General features: G+C 42.0%; 1 protein-coding gene across 12 annotated transcripts in view; it reads right to left on the reverse strand.

The window, feature by feature from the left end:
* The window catches only part of dmd (dystrophin), a 1,663,772-nt gene that overhangs the window by 474,324 nt on the left and 1,166,904 nt on the right, over positions 1–22,544 (reverse strand). For all 12 annotated transcript variants that reach the window (XM_033033201.1, XM_033033203.1, XM_033033205.1 and 9 more), the window contains 2 exons: positions 6,281–6,428; positions 2,494–2,643 (listed from right to left, as the gene is read on the reverse strand). In XM_033033201.1, the coding sequence (XP_032889092.1) occupies positions 2,494–2,643; positions 6,281–6,428 (298 nt within the window). The remainder of the gene's footprint in view (positions 1–2,493; positions 2,644–6,280; positions 6,429–22,544) is intronic.

Here is a 22,544-nt window from a genome sequence, read left to right on the forward strand (position 1 = left end):
CTCCTCTCCTGATCCAATAAAGTATCATGGAGAGAGGTCTTTGGCAAGGTTACCATTCAGGGTGGACTAAAATATCGAAAGACACAAGGCTGGATCTTACTCATCTTCAAATGCCAGCTCCAAGAAGAAGCAACAGCAAACATAACACAAGGAACTGCAGATGCTGGAATCTTGAGCAAAACACAAAGTGTTGGAGGAACTGAGTGGATCAGACAAGATCTTTCTTCAGACTGCTTGTTGTAGAAGGGAAGTAAGCTGGAAAAGCCAGGTGGGGGGGACAAACATGGCATAATCAATACTGATTGTAACATCTGCAAAAGTGTCACCATAAGGGCTTGAGTACAGGTCACGGGGCAGATCAAGTACAATCAAGTAGAGAAGCAGAGAAGGAGGGTCTTGAGTTACAGCACCTGCTCCCTAGCTCAACTCAGAATTGCTGGTATAAGTACATATCAGACCAAGGTCTTATGAAAACTTTACAACTGCTTTTTATCATATTGTGTAAAATTCTACTGAACCATCTCTTGTGCTCTCCATCGTCTCCAGTAACATTCTTATTTGAAAGCCTCAGCCTCTTTCTCAACACTGAGACTATTACAAACAAGGTTGTCATGTTTGGGATTGCTATTAAAAAAAAGCCTTCTATTAAAGTACACAGACTTTTTGGATGAATTTGAAGGAATACCGATAAGAAAATACATTTCAAGTCATCAAAGGTTCCTGTTGTACATCACTCTGTCCTGAAAACATGACATCAGCTCTTTAGGCCATTCTAGTTAAAGAAAAATGTCTCTGGTATTAATCTATGAAGTTTTATTTTTGCTGTTCTTAGAAATGCGAACGTCACATCATGCAACTAATGACAAATAGCAAGATAGTCACATAAAAATGGCTGAATCACTGAGGGAAGAATTACAAAGAAACATAGAAAAGAGGATTAGGCCATTCAGCCCTACGAGCCAGCATCGCCATTCAATATGATCATGGCTGATCATCCAAAAACAGTGCCACGTTCCTGCTTTTCCCCCATGTCCCTTGATATAAATCCTGTCACAAGGAAGCACGACGCAAAAGACACGTTGCAAATACAGTTCATTTGAGTTATGTAATTGTTTTTTCCTTCATGGAAAGTTGAAGTACAATCTCCCTCTCAAAATCTATTAAATATATATTTTAAAAATGTGAAAAATAAAAGATCCTTTATCATTTCAAATAAATGCAACTTAGACGAAGCATTAATAAGAAGCAATACAACACAGACTGGCTCATCTGCTTGAAAACATCAAGATAAGCTTTTTTTACCCCCAATCCCTTATCGTTATTTAAGTGTCTTAACGAGAATCGTTTCACCCAAAACAGTAATTCATAATATCTAGCTTCTACCAAAGATGTGCATTGAACACACAGTTAACATAGAACAGTACAATACGGGAAGGTGCTCTTAGGCCCTCAAAATTAGTGCTGAACATGATGCTGTTAAACTGTGCTGCCATTATTCTCTGCACTTCCATGTGCCTATCTAATTGCCTCGTAAACGCCACTATCGTATCTGACAGCAACACCACCCCGGCAATGTGTTCCGGCCTCCCAGATCTGTCTGTGTAAAAAGCTTGCTCCGCACATCTCCATTAAACTTTCCCCCTTTCACCTTGTAGCTGTGGCCTCTCGCGTCCGACATTTCCACCCTGGGAACAAGGTTCTGACTGTCTACAGGGCCTGTCCCACGAGCAAGCGACCCCATGCTGCAAGCGCTACCTAACGTGGTCGCTCGAGCCGTACAGCCTCGGGGGGCCGGTCCCACTTCGATCGCCGGAGCCGTATGGAGTTGTGCCGGAGCTGGTCCCGACATCGCGCGGGGCTCCGAAAAACTGACCGTGTTCAAAAACTCCGCGCGGCAACAGCCTGCCGGCCCGCAGCCACCTCGACACCTTGCGTCACGCGCGAACTTTCCGTGGACTTTGCTCGCACTTCATGTCACTCACTCGACCTCCGCGCGGCCCCCGCTTCTGGTTAGGTCGCGCTTGCCGCATGGAGTCGCTTAGGTCGCGTTTGCCGCATGGAGTCGCATGCTCGTGGGACAGGCCCTTACCCTATCAATGACTCTCATAATTTATATACTTCTATTGTCTCCCCTCAACCACTGAAGTGCCAGAGAAAACAATTCAAGTCTATCCAACCTCTCCATGTGGCTGAAGACCTCAAATCCAGGCAGCATTCTGATAAACCTCCTCTGCACCATCTCCAAAGATTCCACATCTTTCCTACAATGAGGCGACTAGAACTGAACAAAATACTCTAAATGCGGCCCAACCAAAGTCCTGTAGAGCTGCATCATGGCTTCCTGACCAATTTGACCAGTTGACCCACAAACAAATTGACAACTGCTAAACAGTTGTCAATTTTACCCTTTTAAAGTTGAGCATCCTAATTCTTACTCCAATTACTTTAATTGTCTTTTTCCTGGCAATGTGTGAAATTTCCGGTAGTTCATACCTTTGTCCAGCGATTGTTAACCTGCAGGAGATGAGTATCCAATTTAAAGCATTGTTCTGGGTCCAGAGATTTGCTTTTGAGCGCTACTTCTCCCCTCTCATTTAAACACTTCAATATTCCTTTCCGTGTCGGTAATTCTTCCAGCCGTAACTGCAAAAATTGGAAGAGGAAGTAAGTTTTCCATCTCTACATTTTCACTTAATATCTAACTACAAATTTCCATGCATGCTTCTAAAGAGATCATAGTTGTGCTTGTGTAAGGGCTGGTTATTGTTCCAGACACGACCAGTTCACTGCAGATCCCCCACCTCCACATATGACCACATGTACAAAGAGACAAGATTTGATTAAAAAAGGAAGATTATGTCAGGTACTGAGGGCTTAATACTGCAGTATAAAAACTACATCTTTGAAATTGAAATGGAAATCAGGAAAGCAACGAGGATGTGTAAAAACACTGGCAAGTAAAATCAAAGGAAATCAAAGATCTTTAATAAGTAGATAACGAGGCAGCGAATTACTGTGAAAAGCCAAAAATATAATGCATGGAGCAGGTTTAGGTCTTCATGAATACTTATTCATAAATTCATTAAATAATTCACGTATTCAATATGCTGCTGACAACATAATTAAAGAGGAAGAATATGAAACAGTGGATGGGATAAATATGTTGAAAGAGGAATTATTAAATCATCAAATTATCTTTGAAAGTCCATAAATAGCTAGGACCAGATTAAAAGAAATCCCAATCGTTGGAAGGAAGCAAGAAAATTGTGGCGTTGCGTTTTCAATTCTCCCAGGCCATAGGAGTGATCCCAGATGATGTGAACCATTGACTCATGATTTGTGGGAGAGGTGTGGGAAAGAAGGGTAAATCATGTAATTACTCCACAGTTAATTTAAGTTTGGAGTTGGGCAAAGTGTTGGAATCAATTCTAATGGGCCTGTCCCACTTAGACGACTTTATAGGCGAGTGCAGGAGACTCTGCGCTCGCCACATGTTTGCTGGTGGTATCTGGTGAGTCTCCTTCATGGTCACGAGGAGTTCCCACATTCTGGGAATTAGTCATGGCCTCAGTATGGTCGCCGCAAATTTTTTCAAAAATTTTCAACATGTTGAAACATTTTTTGCAACCAAAAAATTAGTCGCCATGGAGATAATCGATAATCCTGTTGTTGTAGGTGCAGTTGTAGTGGGATCGCCATGTAGTTGTAGGTAGTCAAGGTAGTTTTAGTTAATCGCCTTTGCTGACTGGTCATTTTCATTGGCTCATTGGGGAAAAAAACGTAAGTTTTCAGAACCAAGGATGACCGACCAGTAATGTTAAATGTCCGCTGAACCTCACAGCTGTGTATCTCTGGCTTATTAAAAGTTGTCTGGATTTGCTGAAGGATTGTCACGTCTTGATTAAATTAACTGAATTGTTGGAGCAGGTAATCGAGTGAGTGAATGGGGGCAACACATATGATAGTCGATGTGGATTTTAGCATTGCTATATTACAAAACTGCAAATCTGTAGAAGGGTCTCGATCCGAAACATCACCCATTCCTTCTCTCCAGAGATGCTGCCTACCCCACTGAGTTACTCCAGCATTTTGTGTCTACCTGCAAATCACATGATGGTCACAAAAGTAAAGGAAATTTGATTCAATGGAGATGGCTAACTGGATCTGAAGAAGGCTCCCAACCCAAATGTCACCTATCCAAGTTCTCCGGGGATGCTCCTCGTTACTGAGATTCTGCCACTTTGTGATCTATGCAAGATTCCCGCATCTACGGATCCTTGTGTCTCCAGATATAAAATTAATCCAGTGGGAGGAAACAAAGGGCATTGATGACAGGTATTTATGAGACAAGATGATTGTTACCTAAGGGGTTCCAAAGTGCTCAGTGTGACCTAGGGTCTTTCATCTGAAACATCACTTTATTTCTCTTTTCACAGGTGCTGCTTGACCTGCTGAATGTTTCCAGCATTTACTGGTTTTATTTCATATTTCCTGCATTTGCAGTTATTTTTGATTTTCACCTACATTTGCTGGAATATTTGTTACCATCTTCTCAGCGGTTTAGTATCGAGTTACAACACAGAAACAGGCCCTTCAGCCCACCGTGTCCACACTGACCAATAGGGACAATTTACACTTGTAGCAAGCCAATGAACCTACAAACCTGTACGTCTTTGGAGTGTGGGAGGAATATGTGGAGTGTTGCCGAAGATCGTGGGGAAAACCCACGTGGGTCATGGGGAGAAGGTACAAACTCCGGACAAGCACCAATAGTCAGGATCAAACTCGGGTCTCTGGCGCTGTAAGGCAGTAGCTCAACCACTATTGACTTTACTGCAAAACATCTTTTAGACTATTTTCCGTGGGTTATTTGTTATTGATTAGCACAAACATGGCACACCACATATTAAGAACAATGATTTAAAAAAAAAAAAAATATTTCTTCGAGAAATAGTGCTTCATTTATAAGTACGTAGCTGAAAGACAACACATATGCAACATTTGCACAGATGCCCTGTGGATTTTCTTCAAGAAAACATTCTGATGGTTGACTACAAACCAAGTTCAGTGGTGGAGCACGAGAATGTAACTCGTTGTAAGGCAGAATACAACCAAGTAACCTGAGCAGGCTGGACCTAGCACAGGAAGAGGACCTCTATTCTGAAAGGAATAGCTGCAAGGTATCAAGGCAGGTTTGATCTAATTCGCAGGTTGCAAATTATTATAATTTACACCCCTTACTACTTTTGACCATCGAGTCATATTTGTAAGTAAACTTTCCAATTACTTTTTAATAGTTTGGGAATGTTTTGAATGATACTGAACGTCTTTGCTCGTGTTAATGAGCAACTACAAGTTCCTTTTCAACTTCTACTGGCTCTCCATGCAGCGGTTTGTACAATGCTCATGAAGCCACTAGGCAAGGACTTAGCCTGAATACACAACTAGCTCGGGAGAGGACATTTGAGGCTGGGGATCAGCATGAATTAAGTGTAGCCATTCATCCTAAATTATGTGCTAATCCAGGCAATACATTGCTCTCCATAAAATCTAGATTACTCGCACCAATCACAGTTTTTATGAAGACACTTTCCTTGGTTTACATTGATATTACATTATGGAATGTTCGCACATATCCTTGTGTTGTTTATGACTGCACAGATGATGGTGTTCCTTTACTGTGCAGATCATGTGCAAAATGAAAACACAAAGATATTTATCACGCACGAGAATCCGTTTATGTGTGGCACCTCTAATGCTCAGACACTGGGGTTTGTAGTCGGGAATAATTTGGTTGTGACCAGACATAGAATCTTAAAAGTCTTTTGAGTCTGAAGAAGAGTTGTGACCCAAAACGTTGCCTATTCCTTTTATTGGAAGATGCTGGCTGACCGGTTGAGTTACTCCAGCATTTTGTGTTTATCCACTGGATCTTTAAATGTCCACAGTCAACCAAGGGAATGTAGCTTCCGATTAATCAAGCTCAAATCTGGAGCAACAAAACCAGCACAACCAAATGTGGGTCATTCCGAATTCAGTGCCACACCGCTGAGTACCTCGGCTCAATAATCCACTGGTGCACTGCAGAGAAGTTTATTGATTTTATAATTTTATTCCTAATGATGTATAATTTAGAAGCCTTTTACATTGTACAGAGTGGTTTTCAAATGGACTTCTTAAGTGTGCACTTGCGCATATATTTATAGGAGGCTGACGGGAAGGAGCATGAATTGGACAAGGCAATGAAACTCACATTCTTTCAGCAGTTCTGGGCTATTACCTTGACGCTTTCCAGTGAACCTTTCAGCTGCTGCTCATTTCCAGGGTCAGGCACTAATCCCAAAGTGTTCTCCGCATCTTCCAGCCAGCAGGTACACTCATTCAAATCTTCCTGTAATTTTGAAAGAATATTCTTCTCCTCCTCCAACCTGTCGTAGGTGAAAGAATGAAGATGATCGGTTTGAATCGCATTTTGGGAATTAGAAAAGTCAGCAATTGTATTGCCATCATCACAGCCATCACATCACCAATTATACTTTCAGAAAATGCACTCTTTGAAAATAAAATTAGGGAATCAACCTTTGCGAAGGAGTAAATGGAAAGAAAAATAATTAAGCATCTGTGTATACTCAGGTTGCTGTCAGCAAATTTTAATGTGGTGCCACGGCACTGTGTCGAGAACATCAGACTAGGGTTCCAACACATTAATATCTACAGCCTATTAAATCACATCAACCTTGTATTTTACATTTTCTGATGACAGAAAGTGCCCAAGCATAAAACTCTTCTTTGCACCACTGCATCACACATTCATAATCTCATTAAAAAATTGCCTACTCACCTGTGTAATCCACTCATATGAAATTATAAAAAGTGCACAAGGGGAAAAAAAAATGTTGTCTGCAAGACTCAAATAAAACAATCTCAACTACATTCGACTTTGACATGAATGAGTGAGAGGAAAACATAAGATACATAACAACCTCTGGTGATTCAGAAATCATGCACAGCTTGCAATTAGGGCCGAATGAGACCAATGCTAAAAACTACTTTTTTATAAGGAAAAGGGTTGTTGTCAAAGTTATTAGATTGGTTTTCAGTATCACTATTCTTGTCTGGGATCACATTCTGTATTTTTTAAATGATCAATTCCCACAAATGACACACAAAGTTTACTACGAGACGACATTAGAAATTAACTTGTGATTTAGATTGCAGAGAAACCTAATTTTCCATCTGTTCTAGTTAATGGAGAAGAAAATAAAATAAAAATGTATTTTGTTCCATAGGTGAATTTATAAATTTTGGACGCAGCAAGAGACGCATGAAATGCATTTCCCACTCAATTTTATTTTGCATTTTACAAAGTTTTTTGGTAATCTCTGCATCATCTTACTTTTAACCAGTGAACTCTCTCTCAAGGACCATCTCATTCAGTTACTCCTGCTAATTGTTCCTTTCCAACTTTAAGGCCATTATTTTTAAGCCCATTAATGAAGCACCTTGGGATATTTCTTACTTCAAAGCACTGATATAAATGTAAGCTGCTGCTGCCGCCACTGCATCTGGCACAGACTTTGAATCAAAGTCTGCTCTCTGCTAATTATTGTGGTTCTACATGGAAGGAGACTGGATCAAGTTAAATTACTTCCTAATAGGTATGGGCTGCAGCACAATTAGTGATATTGGGGGTGGGGCAGGATGGTGAATTGAGCTACTGTCAGGCTTTTGTGCAGGAAGGAACTGCAGATGCTGGTTTAAACTGAAGATGGACACAAAAAGCTGGAGTAACGTGGGTTGAGACGTCTGAAGAAGGGTCTCGCCCCGAAACGTCACCCATTCCTTCTCTCCAGAGATGCTGCCTGTCCCACTGAGTTACTCCAACTTTTTGTGTCTATCTACTGTCAGGCTTTGGGTTCTATGTTACAATAAATTTGGGTGGTGAAAATCTTGTCTTAATGGCATGCGGAGATTCGTACTCTTCCTTCGTCTGGTGTCAGGGCACACTTTAATCCAGGTTAACGCTGCATCTAATTCTACCCACAGCAGCAATGTGAAATAAAATTGCTTCATTCCAACACTAGCTGCATTATAAATATACTGCAAGGCACGTCATTGAAGCATAGCCAAGCAAACTCCGCTTTATAATTAGCTCTTTACTATTGCTGAATGTCAACCGTTGTTACTTTGATTCAAAACCAAACCTTTTATTCATCAGCTCGCTGCGATTTCCAAAAAAAAATGTCAATATAACAAGCAGTTTTCAAGATAATTAAAAAATATGACTTCTGGTTAACATTTGCTACAGCTTTTCCTGTCATTCTCCTCTGTATAGATTGTGGTGAGTTTTGTATTCAGCCCTTGTATATTCTGTGCATACAATGATTTTTAAAGAGGTAGACTTTAATTGGTAGTTCCTTCTGCAGTATTTGTATGGGTATCTTATTGCTAATGAAACCATTAAAGAGTTATCAGGTGACAAAGAAATTACAAAGAAACTAGATAAATACCTGTAATTTAGTTGAGTTTAGTTTAGTTTAGAGATACAATGTGGAAACAGGGCCTTTGGTCAACAACGACCATCGATCACACGTGCACTAGCTCTATTTAACTCTTTTTCGCACCGGACACACTGGGGGAATTTACACAAGCCAATTAATCTATAAACCTGCGCGTCTTTAGAACAAAGGAGGAAACAGGAGCACCTGCAGAAAGCCCACACAGTCACAGGGAGAATGTACAAACTCTGCACAGATAGTATCCATAGTCAGGATCGAACCCGGGTCTCTGGTGCTGGGAGACAGCAGCTCGACCACTGTACCGCCTTAATATACTTAGTCCCTGATATTTAACATGTCAAGCAACCCTACCCTTGAATGTACTCACAGTCAAATATCAAATAGGCTTTGAAAGATAGCTGCAACTTAACCAGAGGACTGGGTTATGATATCCATTCCTCGAACGATTCTGATTTGTCATTGGCTTCAGAATGAGCAGTTTGCTACAGTGGCATAGCTGGGAGAGCTTCTGCCTCATAGCACCAGAGGCTCGGGTTTGATCCTGATCTCGGGTGCTGTCTTATGCGGAGTTTGTACATCATGCCTGTAACTGCGTGGGTTTCCTCCCACATCCCAAAGATATGTGATTTTGTAGGTTAGTTCACCTCTTCAAATTGACCCTAGTGTGTAGGTAATGGATGAGGAAATTGGATAACATGGAATGATTGTGAACGGGTGATTGATGGTCGGCTTGGGTGCGTCGGCCCAAAGGGCCTGTATCTCAAAACTAAACTAATGAAAATCATTTTCTGGCATGTTTAGTTGGTTCTGAGCAATTATGGACCCAACTAGATAATATTTAATGTGCAGGAAGACCAAGTTTCTTGTGAGATACAGGTGCAGCGAAACAGGGAAAAGAAATAATCGCTCAGTAATTTTCCAAATCCTACATCTAATTGCACATTTGCAGGTGCTGAAATTATTTGCCTGACATATTTTCATTAACGATGAGCACTGATAATCCACCTGATAATATTTCCATGACGTAAACAACACCAGTATATATATATGTACAAGTTATAAACACTGGCATGCATATTTCAATATAGTTCCAGCTTCAGCGCATATTTCTCATCTTAGAAAGCCTTTGGATGAATGCATGCTCAAAAATAGCAAGCTTTCCAACCGTCTGGTTTAAATTTTGACACCACTGCATTTATATACAGTCGTCTTACAGAATCATGCAAAATAACAACCTCGGATTTAAACTCAGAAATATACTTGCTACATAGAACTCATTTTTTCTTTGTAGATTCACAGAGAACACTGAAGAATGGGTTCTGATGAGTGACAGTGAGTGCAAAGCTGCCTGTAGGCTATTTTCAACAATGTTATGCTGTGCCGCAAATAAATGCAGGATGCTCGCCACAGTGATTTTATGTGGAACACCTGAAGTAATATGCAAAACTATTTCTAACTGATCACATTTGGAGAAGGCATTGCACCCTCCTTTGATGTATTCTCCATAACTATTTTTGCTGCATATTTCCCACTAAAAAATTATTCTCCAGGATTTATGGGGGATTTATACGCATAAAGTGTTATCCTATAAATTTTCCAGCACATATGAAATAACAGTGGGATAATACCCATGAAGAAATCCAGAAGCACATAAATCACAAATCAAAAATTAAATGTTTCCCAAGGTAACTCTTTTGTTATATCAAGACAATTTCAAAACAGTTGAAGTTATTTATTTTTTTGCACATCATTTTTAGTATTTTCCGAACATGAATGGCTAAGGCATCATGACAAAACAAAGCACACAGTTTGCCAAGATGTAATTTCAAGAATGCTTTAGATCTCATATGGAGCTATTTCTGGTAAGGCTAAATCCCATTTAAAACAAACTCCTTGTTCCCTTTGGCAAACCATTCCAATTTACTGTAATGCAGTTACATTAAGAATTGAATCAACGAAAACAAATGCTACTAGAGTTAAGGGCCTGTCCCACGGGCATTATTTGCGCGTCATTTACGCGACATCATTTACACGTCACGACGCACGACGAGCGCATGGCGTGCATTACGAGCGCATGGCGTGTGGTGAGACGTGGTGGCGTAGGCAGTGACGCACGGTAGCGCACGGTGCCCCAGGGTTTTGGGATTCTCAAAGTTCTCGCGCGCCACCTGCATGACGCGCAAATGATGCCCAAGTGGGTCAGGTCCTTTAGTATTTTAATCTTGCACGCAGGTACACATTTTGACTTGTCAGAGGCTACAGAAAGGATAAACCCACAAACAGCAGAATCCCACATGGCTTCAGGTACACTCCGACTGTTTTCAGACCACAGGAAGCAAATGTTTCCTCAAAATAACATTTTGCCCCAATTCGTATTGTAAAACGCACAAGAGTTCAAGAAACCCAGGAAGAACTTTTAAACCTAACTTGCTCAGTACTCAGAGTGCCAAAAAGAGAATTTCTCCACAAAGTGAAGACCTCCCAAAGATCAACAGAAAACAATGCTGTGTAAAAGACAGTGAGAAAGGAAAAGGAACGAGGCAATGCTGAGTGTAAGGGGGGTGGAGGGGTGTTATTTAGAGCAGGGATTGCTAAATGAGTGTTAGGAGTAGGTGCTTGGTGTGAGAGTAGACACAGCAGTAGATTACTGGGTGAATACACCAAACAGTGTGAAATATGGGTGAACAGAAAGAGTTCACTCAGATTAATTTAGTTTCTCCAGCAAAGTCAATGAGGAAGATATTGCTGAGAGATTATTAGATGCGGGAAATCAATGAGGGAGTGTAAATGGTGGGATGTTTAGGTAAATAAACTCAGCTGAAGGTCACATTCAAAATTTGTAAGTTGCCAATTGGAAAATTAAGTGCTAAATTAAACAAATACATGAAGCAAATAAATAACTTAAATGGCAATCAAGCAAGGGAGGTGACATATTGCATGGAAACATGGGACACTTTGAAGGATCAAGAGAGAGTTAGATAGAGCTCTAGGGGCTAGTGGAATCAAGGGTTATGGCACGGGTTATTGATTGGGGACGATCAGCCATGATCACAATGAATGGCGGTGCTGGCTTGAAGGGCCGAATGGCCTCCTCCTAGACCTATTTTCTATGTTTCTATGTTTCTAAGATAATAGATAATTACCCAGATAGCCGCAACCAGGAGGCAGTAATTTTTCTGTGGTTCAGTAATTCAGACATGATCATTGGTCTAGGATAGGAGAACTACTCTACAGGGGAGGAAAGTTGTGGAATTCTCAACAAAGACATATTACATTAAAAAATAAGGACCAACGGTAGAGTCTAGGACCAGAGGTCATAGTTTCAGATTTAAAGGACATTCCTTTTGGAAGGAGATGAGGAGGAATTTTTCTAGTCAGAGATTGGTGAATCTGAGGAATTCCTTGCCACAGAAGGATGTGGAGGCCAAGTCAATGGATATGTGTGGGGTGATCTAGAGTTGACGTGTACTCGATGGTCCGAAGGGCCTGTTTCTGCCCTGTATCTCTAAAATCTAAAATTCCTGAGGTTCTGAAAGGGCAAAGTGAATGGAAAATTGCAGATGGTCAAGAACAAAGCACAAAACTAAAGAACAAGACACAAAGCAGGAAAACTCTTTGTGCTGGTTACAGCTGAGCACCTTGGATATTATAATATAATTAGGCAGAATCCACTTGTTTTGATGAAAGGGAGATTGCATTTGACAAATGTATTGATGGTCTGAGGATATAATAATGGTTCAATATTTCTTTAATGTCACATGTACCGAGGTACAGTGAAATTCTTCTTTTGCATTCAGTGCAGTAAAGTATTACTGTACATAAACACAACCTTAGATTAAGTCCACAGGGTATAAAAATAATCCAGTGAGACAATATACAAGAGTCGCCAGGTTTTGGCGCCATTTTCAAAGTCCAAGTTGCTTTAAGCGTAGCTAGCTATAAAGGCCCATTATCCCGGTGGTGTTGCCATGACGGCCTGGCCAAGTGAAGTTGCCAGAGTTAAATACCATTTGCCATTCCTTGACCCACCTTCCCAATTGATCTAGATCTTGTTGTTAAGTTAGATTATCTTCCTCGCTGTCTACTACACCACCTATCTTGTCATCTGCAAATTCATTAACAATGTTAACTACATTGTCATCCAAATAGTTAATGTAACAGCAGTGGACCCAGCACTGACCTCTGAGGCACACCACTGGCCTTCAATCAGAAAACAACCCTTCACAACTACTTTTTGACTCATTCCTCCAAGCCAATTTTGAATCCAATTAGGTAGCTCACCTTGGATTCCATGCGATCTTAGCTTCCAGACTAGCTTTTCGTCCCACCCCATATTCTCTCTCCTGAAGGCCACGCCCCTTCCGGAGGGACTATAAAACCCAGAAGTGTTGAGTGCCTCAGTCAGTCTCTGCAAGATGGGGGAGCGAGAGGGTCACGTCTCTCAGTCTGAGCTGTGAACAACACTGAACACATGTCTACTAAACTGTGAGTGGTTTTACTGACCTGTCAGTGCCCTTAATGTGGTTTGAAAATATAGTTTTGAAATGCTAAAGCTGTGTTGCCTTTGGTTTGGAAATGCTAAAGCTGTGTTGCCTTTGGTTTCGAAATGCTAAAGCGGTGTTGCCTTTGGTTTCGAAATGCTAAAGCTGTCTTGCGTAATTAAAGTTGTCTTGCCTAATTAAAGTTTCCTTGCAGAATTAAAGTTGTCTTGCCGAATTAAAGTTGCCTTGCTGAATTAAAGTTGCCTTGCCGAATTAAAGTTGCCTTGCCGAATTAAAGTTGCCATGCCCAATTAAAGTTGCCTTGCCTAATTAAAGTTGCTTTGCCCAATTAAAGTTGCCTTGTCTTCTATATAATTAAAAGTCTAATCTTAACCACTTCCTGTTTGCGCTTTATATTGATTTTAGAAAAAATGCTTCCCCGTACGGCTGTGATTTTTGGCCATCTTATTCAGAGTCCTCCTCCGCTCATCAGGTGCCGAGGATTTTTGCCATCAATGAAAAATAAAAAATATTAGTGTTTAAAAAATGTTGAGATTCTCTCTCCTGTCAATCATGCCATGAAGGCCACGCCGCTACTGGTGGGAGGGAGGGAAGGACCATAAAACCCAGAAGTGTGGGCGTAGCTCAGTCTCTGCAAGATGGAGGAGGGAGAGGTCACGATGGTATGAAACTGCATTTGAATTTGGTGGCCTTGCACCGTGCTTCAAGTGGTAAGAAAATGCACTTGAATTTGGTGGCCTTGCACCCTGCTTGAAATGGAATTTCAAGGAATAGCGTGAGTGAGCTGCCAGCACAACAGGCTTGAGTGACTGAGCCGCCAGCCCAAGAATCCATTCGGCCCACAATGGCCATACTAGCCCTCTGGAAACCAGTCCCTTCAGCCCACAACACCCATACTGGTGGAGAGGTGGAATATTGCGTTGGGGGACCAGCCCTCCCGTGTGATACTGGGACCCAACGGGTCCCACTTAGTCTAGCAAGTAATATTTTTCTCACAAAACTGATGACTAAAATCACTCTCATGTTTGCAAGGACTCGTGAAATTAAATCTGGCAGCATCTAAATAGCTTTCCAGTAAACAGCACACAGGCTGGAGAGTCTACTATCCAAATGGGATTATGATTTCAGCTTTCATAAATCTGGTTTCATTGGGACTTAAATGTCATCTCATGTGGTGGAGTGTGAAGAAATATTATGATATAGGGTCAAATTGTAATCAGCCAGATAGCTGTTAACTGCCCATGCTGGGAAAATAACCTCCTATTTCACTGGATGACAAAAGACATCAACCGAGGATGATTAGAATTTGGCACCAGATTTGATATTATTTTTTGGATAATGCATCCACCCGGACTTGGATTTAATGGAAGTAAATTGGAATGGCACTTTGGACATGCTTCTAATACAAGGAATTGGGAATGACGTGTTGAGGCTAACTTGTGATAGAAGAAAATGTAATTGTACATTGCCCTTACATTCTACGGAGGTAATGGAGAATGACATATTGACACTAATAATATAAACGAGAATGGTATATTAGAGTGGTATCTAATGAAGTCAATAAAAATGAGATATAGGGGTTTCATTTAATGGAAGTAATCGAAAAAGAACCTTCTCTAATGAAGTCAATGGGAAAGACGCATTGAAAATATTCCTTGAAAGTAAATAGGAGTGACACATTGGTCTTAGAAATAATGGAAGAAAATGAGAATGACAAAATGGACTTGTATCACATGGAAGTAAATGAGAAAGACATGTTAAACCTCCGTGCTGCATGAGAATTATGGTTGGATTACACATATATTTATTGAAAGTTGACCGCAGCATTTAGAGCTGCTTACCATTCTGGGAAAACAACGAAAGACCATCTCACGTCCTCATTAAAAGAAGAGAGCAAAATGTTCTCAAGCAGATTTGAATAGACTTGCAAGAAAGCTTATTGAATTGTAACTGGTTATTCAGCGTTTAGATTCTCATATCTACATCAGTGAATATTCTCTCCTTCACTGGGTCTTTTTGTCATCATCATTGAATATAGCCAAGAATTTTCATCATGGCCCATTTGGCATCAATCTTTGCAACAAGTCTATTCCTTGGAGTGCAGGAGGATGAGGGATGATCTTATAGAGGCGTATAAGATCACGAGAGGAATAGATCAGGTAGATGCAAAGAGTCTCTTGTCCACAGCAGGTGAATTGATGACCAATGACATAGGTTTAAGGTGGTTGAAAAGGTTTAATAGGAATCTGAGGGGTAACTTTTTCACACAAACGGTGGTGGATGTATGGAATAAACTGCCAGAGGAGGTAGTTGAGGCAGGGACTATCCCAACATTTAAGAAGCAGTTAGACAGGTAGATGGACAGGACAGGTTTGGAGAAATATGAACCAATCACGGCAGGTGGGGCTAGTGTAGCTGGGACATGTTGGCCGGTGTGGGCAAGTTGGGCCGAAGGGCTTGTTTCCACTCTGACTCTGTGACTCTAAGTCGGCAAAGTGCATAGTAACAAAGCACATGAAAGCACAGGTATGATATGTGAAAGCACAAAGTTTGATTCTTTATTATTTCCACTGGACACAAATGTATTTTGCAATCACATACTCTTGTATTAGATTCAAATCTCATGTGCATATAAAAATGTGTCACTAATTGCATCATAAATTGCCTTAATGTAGTAAACGAAACAGACAAGATAGATTTGTGATTTAATAACTGGTGTTGCAAGCTAAATCAATCAAAAGTTTATTAAATCTGCCCTCAGAACCATTGGATCAAGAAAAACAATAAGCAAAGGTTCCTGTAATATTTCAGAATACCTTTTACACTTTTTGACCCGAGGATAGTTTTTATCATGTTGCTGATTAGTTTCCCAATTTGTATTACTTCAGAGATACAGCATGGAAACAGACTCTTCAGCCCACCGAGACCAAACCGAGCTGTAGGGGGTATGGCTGCCTAGCCTGCAGCTGTCTGTTTTTCATTTATTTTTCTTATTTTTAGTTAGTTTAGTGTTTTGTTTTTAAGGAGTTCTAGCTTTTTTATGTGTGGGGGAGGGGGGGGGGGGGGGAACAAATTTTCAGGGTCCCTACCTGGTCGGAGATGCAGCTTTTCTCCGGGCTGCACTTTCGACCCGTCCTCGCGGCCTACCAGCGGGCCTGGAACGGCATTTCCTGAGGGGACCGCCCGGAGCCTCGGCATCGGCGGCATCGGCGGCGGCTGCGGAGCTGCGGGTCCGAGGAGCTACGGGGCCGTCCGGAGCCTCGGCATCGGCGGCACCGGCATCGGCGGCGGCGGAGCTGCGGGTCTGAGGACGGCGGTGCAGCGCTGGAGCGCCATTGCGGGACGGGCGGTGCCTTGCCTGAGTAGCCGCGCTGGAACTCCAGTGAGCTGGGACCGGCGTTAAAAACATCGTGGAGCTGCGGGCGGCGGCGCTGAACTTTCCATCGGGAGCCTGGGATCTCGCGACGAGATCGCCAGTTGAGCTCCATTCGGCGCGGCCTTGTCTGCTCCGGAAGCCACGGTCTCGAGTAGGGAGGCGGTTTCCAGGGTTCCCATGCCGCTGAGAGGACTCTCCCGACGCCGGAACATCATCACTCGGCGAGGACGGCCTGGAACATCGGGCCTCCGTAGAGGCAACTGTGGAGGCCTCAATAGGCCCGACTATGGGTGGACATTGGGGATGGGACTGGACTTTGTGCCTTCCCCCATAATGGGAACCATTGTGGGGGGATGTTTTTATGTTAAAGCTATTTATTATTGTTATGTTTGTATTCTTTCTTATGTGCTGCATTGGCAAAAGGAATTTCACTACATCTAGGTGTATGTGACAATAAATCAACCTTTGAACCTTTGAACCTTTGAACCATCAATCACCCATTTAAATAGTTTTCCGTAATCTCACTTTCTCTCCACTACCCCACAGTAGTAGTAATTTACAAAGGCCAAATAAATTCAATTAAGTTACAGGTTTTTGGGATGTGGGAGGAAACTGGAAGACCAGGAGGAAACCCACACGGTCACAGAGAGTACTTGCAAACTCCACACAGGCAGCGCCTGAGGTTGGGATCGAACCTGGGTCTCTGGCACTGTGAGCCAGCCGTGCCACCCCGTATTAGATATCCTGTTTCTGTGATATGAACATATCACAAATCATAAGAAGATTGGAAGTGTCATTTTCAGTCTTGAGATCAAAACAACATTTTGGAAAGTGTCCAATAGAACCTTGCCTGCAAGTTCCTTTAAGTGCTAAATTTGCTCTCCACATTAAGTGGATCTATCTTATGCTTTGATGAGCAGATCGTGTATGACACCGGTTAACTTTAAAAAAAGCTAAAATGTATTGAACAAAATGTTGCAGTTATATAAGACATTGGTGAGGCCGCATTTAGTGTACTGTGATCAGTTCTGGGCACCATGTTACAGGAAAGATGTTGTCACATTGGAAAGGGAACAGAGAAGATTTATGAGGATATTGCTAGGAGTCGAGGGTCTGAGATATTGGGAGAGGTTGAGCAGGCTGCGACTCTATTCCTTGGAGTGCAGGAGGATGATCTGATCTGAGAGAGGTGTATAAAACTTTATTTATCCCAGGAGGGAAATTGGTCTGCCAACAGTCATAAAAACAAACAGAATACGTGGAATAAGAAATTAAAGCGACGAGTGGAAAGGCTTTTGGGATGTGCAAAGATTGGAGGGGGGGGGGGGGGGTCAGTCTCAGTCTACCCATGACAGAAGGGGGAGGAGTTGTACAGTTTGATAACCACAGTGAAGAAGGATCTCCTGTGGCGTTCTGTCCTACATCTTGGTGGAACCAGTCTGTTGCTGAAGGTACTCCTCAGGTTGACTATAGTGTGTCATGGAGGAGGTGTATTGTCCAGGAGGCTCTGCAGTTTGAAGAGCATCCTCCCCTCCTAGACCACCTCCCATGAATCCAACTCCATCACCAGGATGGAGCCAGCCTTCCTAATGAATTTCTTGGTCCTATTGGTGTCTGCAGCCTTTGTCCTGCTGTCCCAGCACACGGCAGCAAAGAAGATAGTTGAAGGTGAAGGGAGAAAGAGGGATTCTGAGGAGGTAATTATTTCGCACAAAGGGTGGAGGGCGTATGGAACGAGCTGCCAGAGGAGGTAGTTGAGGCAGGGACTATTGCACCATTTAAGAAACAATTAGATAGAAACATGGATAGGACAGAGGGATATGGGCCAAACGCAACCAGGTGGGACGAGTGTAGATGGGACATGTTGGTCGGTGTCGGCAAGTTGGGTCAAAGGCCTGTTTCCATGTTGTATGACTGACTCTAAAATAGTTTGAATAAATAAATCTAATATTTTAAGCCAAATAATTACAAATTATGTCATAAATCGCAAAATACAAAGAGTTTTTGAATTTTAAATTATTTTTGAATTTCTATAGCTCACATTCTGAACCGTTCTGTCAACTTTAAATGAGTTTCCTCTATTTCAGGCACAAACTTGTCATGAAGAAATCTTTGTCAAATTTTTATTTAAATGGAAATGCCATCCATCCTTCTCAGTGCCCCACCTCACCACCAAACTTTACTGTATTCCCCCAAAATCCGCAAAGATTTTGAACATCTAATTAAACACAGAAACATTCACTGCAATGAGAAATGTAATCAATCATGGATTAATTCAGCCTTTAATTACTCACCAATTTCAATGCGTTTTTTAAATATGCTGATGTACTACAACGGGATTAGAACCAACCAACATTCCACCTTGTTGAACCTCATCATAATAAACGTGCATTGATTACGTAAACTAGTCAATGAGCATCAGAAGAGATGGTCTTCTATCAAAATGATGCATAAAATAGGATAAAAGTTCATTCTCAGTTGAATAGATTGGCATGTACTATGGATAATTAATGTACCCCTTTGAGATCTCTCTGACAGGGGACCATGATCGAAACAAGACATATTTTCATCTTATAATTGTCTTTCAAAGATAAGTCTCCGTTTGAGATGACTAAGCACAATATATTAATTTAATATTTTACAAAATTATCTTGCAAGATCTTTCTTTATTCTCAAAAAAGTATTTAATTACCTTGTACAAGTAATCTGAAATGATCTTAAAGGAAACATAGAAACATAGAAATTAGGTGCAGGAGTAGGCCATTCGGCCCTTCGAGCCTGCACCGCCATTCAATATGATCATGGCTGATCATCCAACTCAGTATCCTGTACCCGCCTTCTCTCCATACCCTCTGATCCCCTTAGCCACAAGGGCCACATCCAACTCCCTCTTAAATATAGCCAATGAACTGGCCTCGACTACCCTCTGTGGCAGAGAGTTCCAGAGATTCACCACTCTCTGTGTGAAAAAAGTTCTTCTCATCTCGGTTTTAAAGGATTTCCCCCTTATCCTTAAGCTGTGACCCCTTGTCCTGGACTTCCCCAACATCGGGAGCAATCTTCCTGCATCTAGCCTGTCCAACCCCTTAAGAATTTTGTAAGTTTCTATAAGATCCCCTCTCAATCTCCTAAATTCTAGAGAGTATAAACCAAGTCTATCCAGTCTTTCTTCATAAGACAGTCCTGACATCCCAGGAATCAGTCTGGTCAACCTTCTCTGCACTCCCTCTATGGCAATAATGTCCTTCCTCAGATTTGGAGACCAAAACTGTACGCAATACTCCAGGTGTGGTCTCACCAAGACCCTGTACAACTGCAGTAGAACCTCCCTGCTCCTATACTCAAATCCTTTTGCTATAGAAACATAGAAATTAGGTGCAGGAGTAGCCCATTCGGCCCTTCGAGCCTGCACCGCCATTCAATATGATCATGGCTGATCATTCAACTCAGTATCCCGTACCTGCCTTCTCTCCATACCCTCTAATCCCCTTAGCCACAAGGGCCACATCTAACTCCCTCTTAAATATAGCCAATGAACTGGCCTCGACTACCCTCTGTGGCAGGGAGTTCCAGAGATTCACCACTCTCTGTGTGAAAAAAGTTCTTCTCATCTCGGTTTTAAAGGATTTCCCCCTTATCCTTAAGCTGTGACCCCTTGTCCTGGACTTCCTCAACATCGGGAGCAATCTTCCTGCATCTAGCCTGTCCAACCCCTTAAGAATTTTGTAAGTTTCTATAAGATTCCCTCTCAATCTCATACATTCTAGAGAGTATAAACCAAGTCTATCCAGTCTTTCTTCATAAGACAGTCCTGACATCCCAGGAATCAGTCTGGTGAACCTTCTCTGCACTCCCTCTATGGCAATAATGTCCTTCCTCAGATTTGGAGACCAAAACTGTACGCAATACTCCAGGTGTGGTCTCACCAAGACCCTGTACAACTGCAGTAGAACCTCCCTGCTCCTATACTCAAATCCTTTTGCTATGAAAGCTAACATACCATTCGCTTTCTTCACTGCCTGCTGCACCTGCATGCCCACTTTCAATGACTGGTGTACCATGACACCCAGGTCTCGCTGCATCTCCCCTTTTCCTAGTCGGCCACCATTTAGATAATAGTCTGCTTTCCTGTTTTTGCCACCAAAATGGATAACCTCACATTTATCCACATTATACTGCATCTGCCAAACATTTGCCCACTCACCCAGCCTATCCAAGTCACCTTGCAGTCTCCTAGCATCCTCCTCACAGCTAACACTGCCCCCCAGCTTAGTGTCATCCGCAAACTTGGAGATATTGCCTTCAATTCCCTCATCCAGATCATTAATATATATTGTAAATAGCTGGGGTCCCAGCACTGAGCCTTGCGGTACCCCACTAGTCACTGCCATTGTGAAAAGGACCCGTTTACTCCTACTCTTTGCTTCCTGTTTGCCAGCCAGTTCTCTATCCACATCAATACTGAACCCCCAATGCCGTGTGCTTTAAGTTTGTAAACTAATCTCTTATGTGGGACCTTGTCGAAAGCCTTCTGGAAGTCCAGATACACCACATCCACTGGTTCTCCCCTATCCACGCTACTAGTTACATCCTCGAAAAATTCTATAAAATTCGTCAGACATGATTTACCTTTTGTAAATCCATGCTGACTTTGTCCAATGATTTCACCACTTTCCAAATGTGCTGCTATCCCATCTTTAATAACTGACTCTAGCAGTTTCCCCACTACCGATGTTAGACTAACTGGTCTGTAATTCCCCGTTTTCTCTCTCCCTCCCTTCTTAAAAAGTGGGGTTACGTTTGCTACCCGCCAATCCTCAGGAACTACTCCAGAATCTAAAGAGTTTTGAAAGATTATTACTAATGCATCCACTATTTCTGGAGCTACTTCCTTAAGTACTCTGGGATGCAGCCTATCTGGCCCTGGGGATTTATCGGCCTTTAATCCATTTAATTTACCCAACACCACTTCCCGGCTAACCTGGATTTCACTCAATTCCTCCAACTCCTTTGACCCGCGGTCCCCTGCTATTTCCGGCAGATTATTTATGTCTTCCTTAGTGAAGACGGAACCAAAGTAGTTATTCAATTGGTCCGCCATATCCTTGTTCCCCATGATCAACTCACCCGTTTCTGACTGCAAGGGACCTACATTTGTTTTAACTAATCTCTTTCTTTTCACATATCTATAAAAACTTTTGCAGTCAGTTTTTATGTTCCCTGCCAGTTTTCTTTCATAATCTATTTTTCCTTTCCTAATTAAGCCCTTTGTCCTCCTCTGCTGGTCTCTGAATTTCTCCCAGTCCTCCGGTATGCTGCTTTTTCTGGCTAATTTGTACGCATCATCCTTCGCTTTGATACTATCCCTGATTTCCCTTGTTATCCACGGATGCACTACCTTCCCTGATTTATTCTTTTGCCAAACTGGGATGAACAATTTTTGTAGTTCATCCATGCAGTCTTTAAATGTCTTCCATTGCATATCCACCGTCAACCCTTTTAGAATTAATTGCCAGTCAATCTTGGCCAATTCACGTCTCATACCCTCAAAGTTACCTTTCTTTAAGTTCAGAACCATTGTTTCTGAATTAACAATGTCACTCTCCATCCTAATGAAGAACTCAACCATATTATGGTCACTCTTGCCCAAGGGGGCACGTACAACAAGACTGCTAACTAACCCTTCCTCATAACTCAATACCCAGTCTAAAATAGCCTGCTTTCTCGTTGGTTCCTCTACATGTTGATTTAGATAACTATCCCGCATACATTCCAAAAAATCCTCTTCCTCAGCACCCCTGCCAATTTGATTCACCCAATCTATATGTAGATTGAAGTCACCCATTATAACGGTTTTGCCTTTGTCGCACGCATTTCTAATTTCCTGTTTGATACCATCTCCAACTTCACTACTACTGTTAGGTGGCCTGTACACAACACCCACCAGCGTTTTCTGCCCCTTAGTGTTTCGCAGCTCTACCCATACCGATTCCACATCCTGCAAACTAATGTCCTTCCTTTCCATTGCGTTAATCTCCTCTCTAATCAGCAACGCTACCCCACCTCCTTTTCCTTTCTCTCTATCCCTCCTGAATATTGAATATCCCTGGATGTTCAGCTCCCAGCCTTGGTCACCCTGGAGCCATG

This window comes from Amblyraja radiata, chromosome 14 (assembly GCF_010909765.2).
Source record: "Amblyraja radiata isolate CabotCenter1 chromosome 14, sAmbRad1.1.pri, whole genome shotgun sequence".
Taxonomy (NCBI): domain Eukaryota; kingdom Metazoa; phylum Chordata; class Chondrichthyes; order Rajiformes; family Rajidae; genus Amblyraja; species Amblyraja radiata.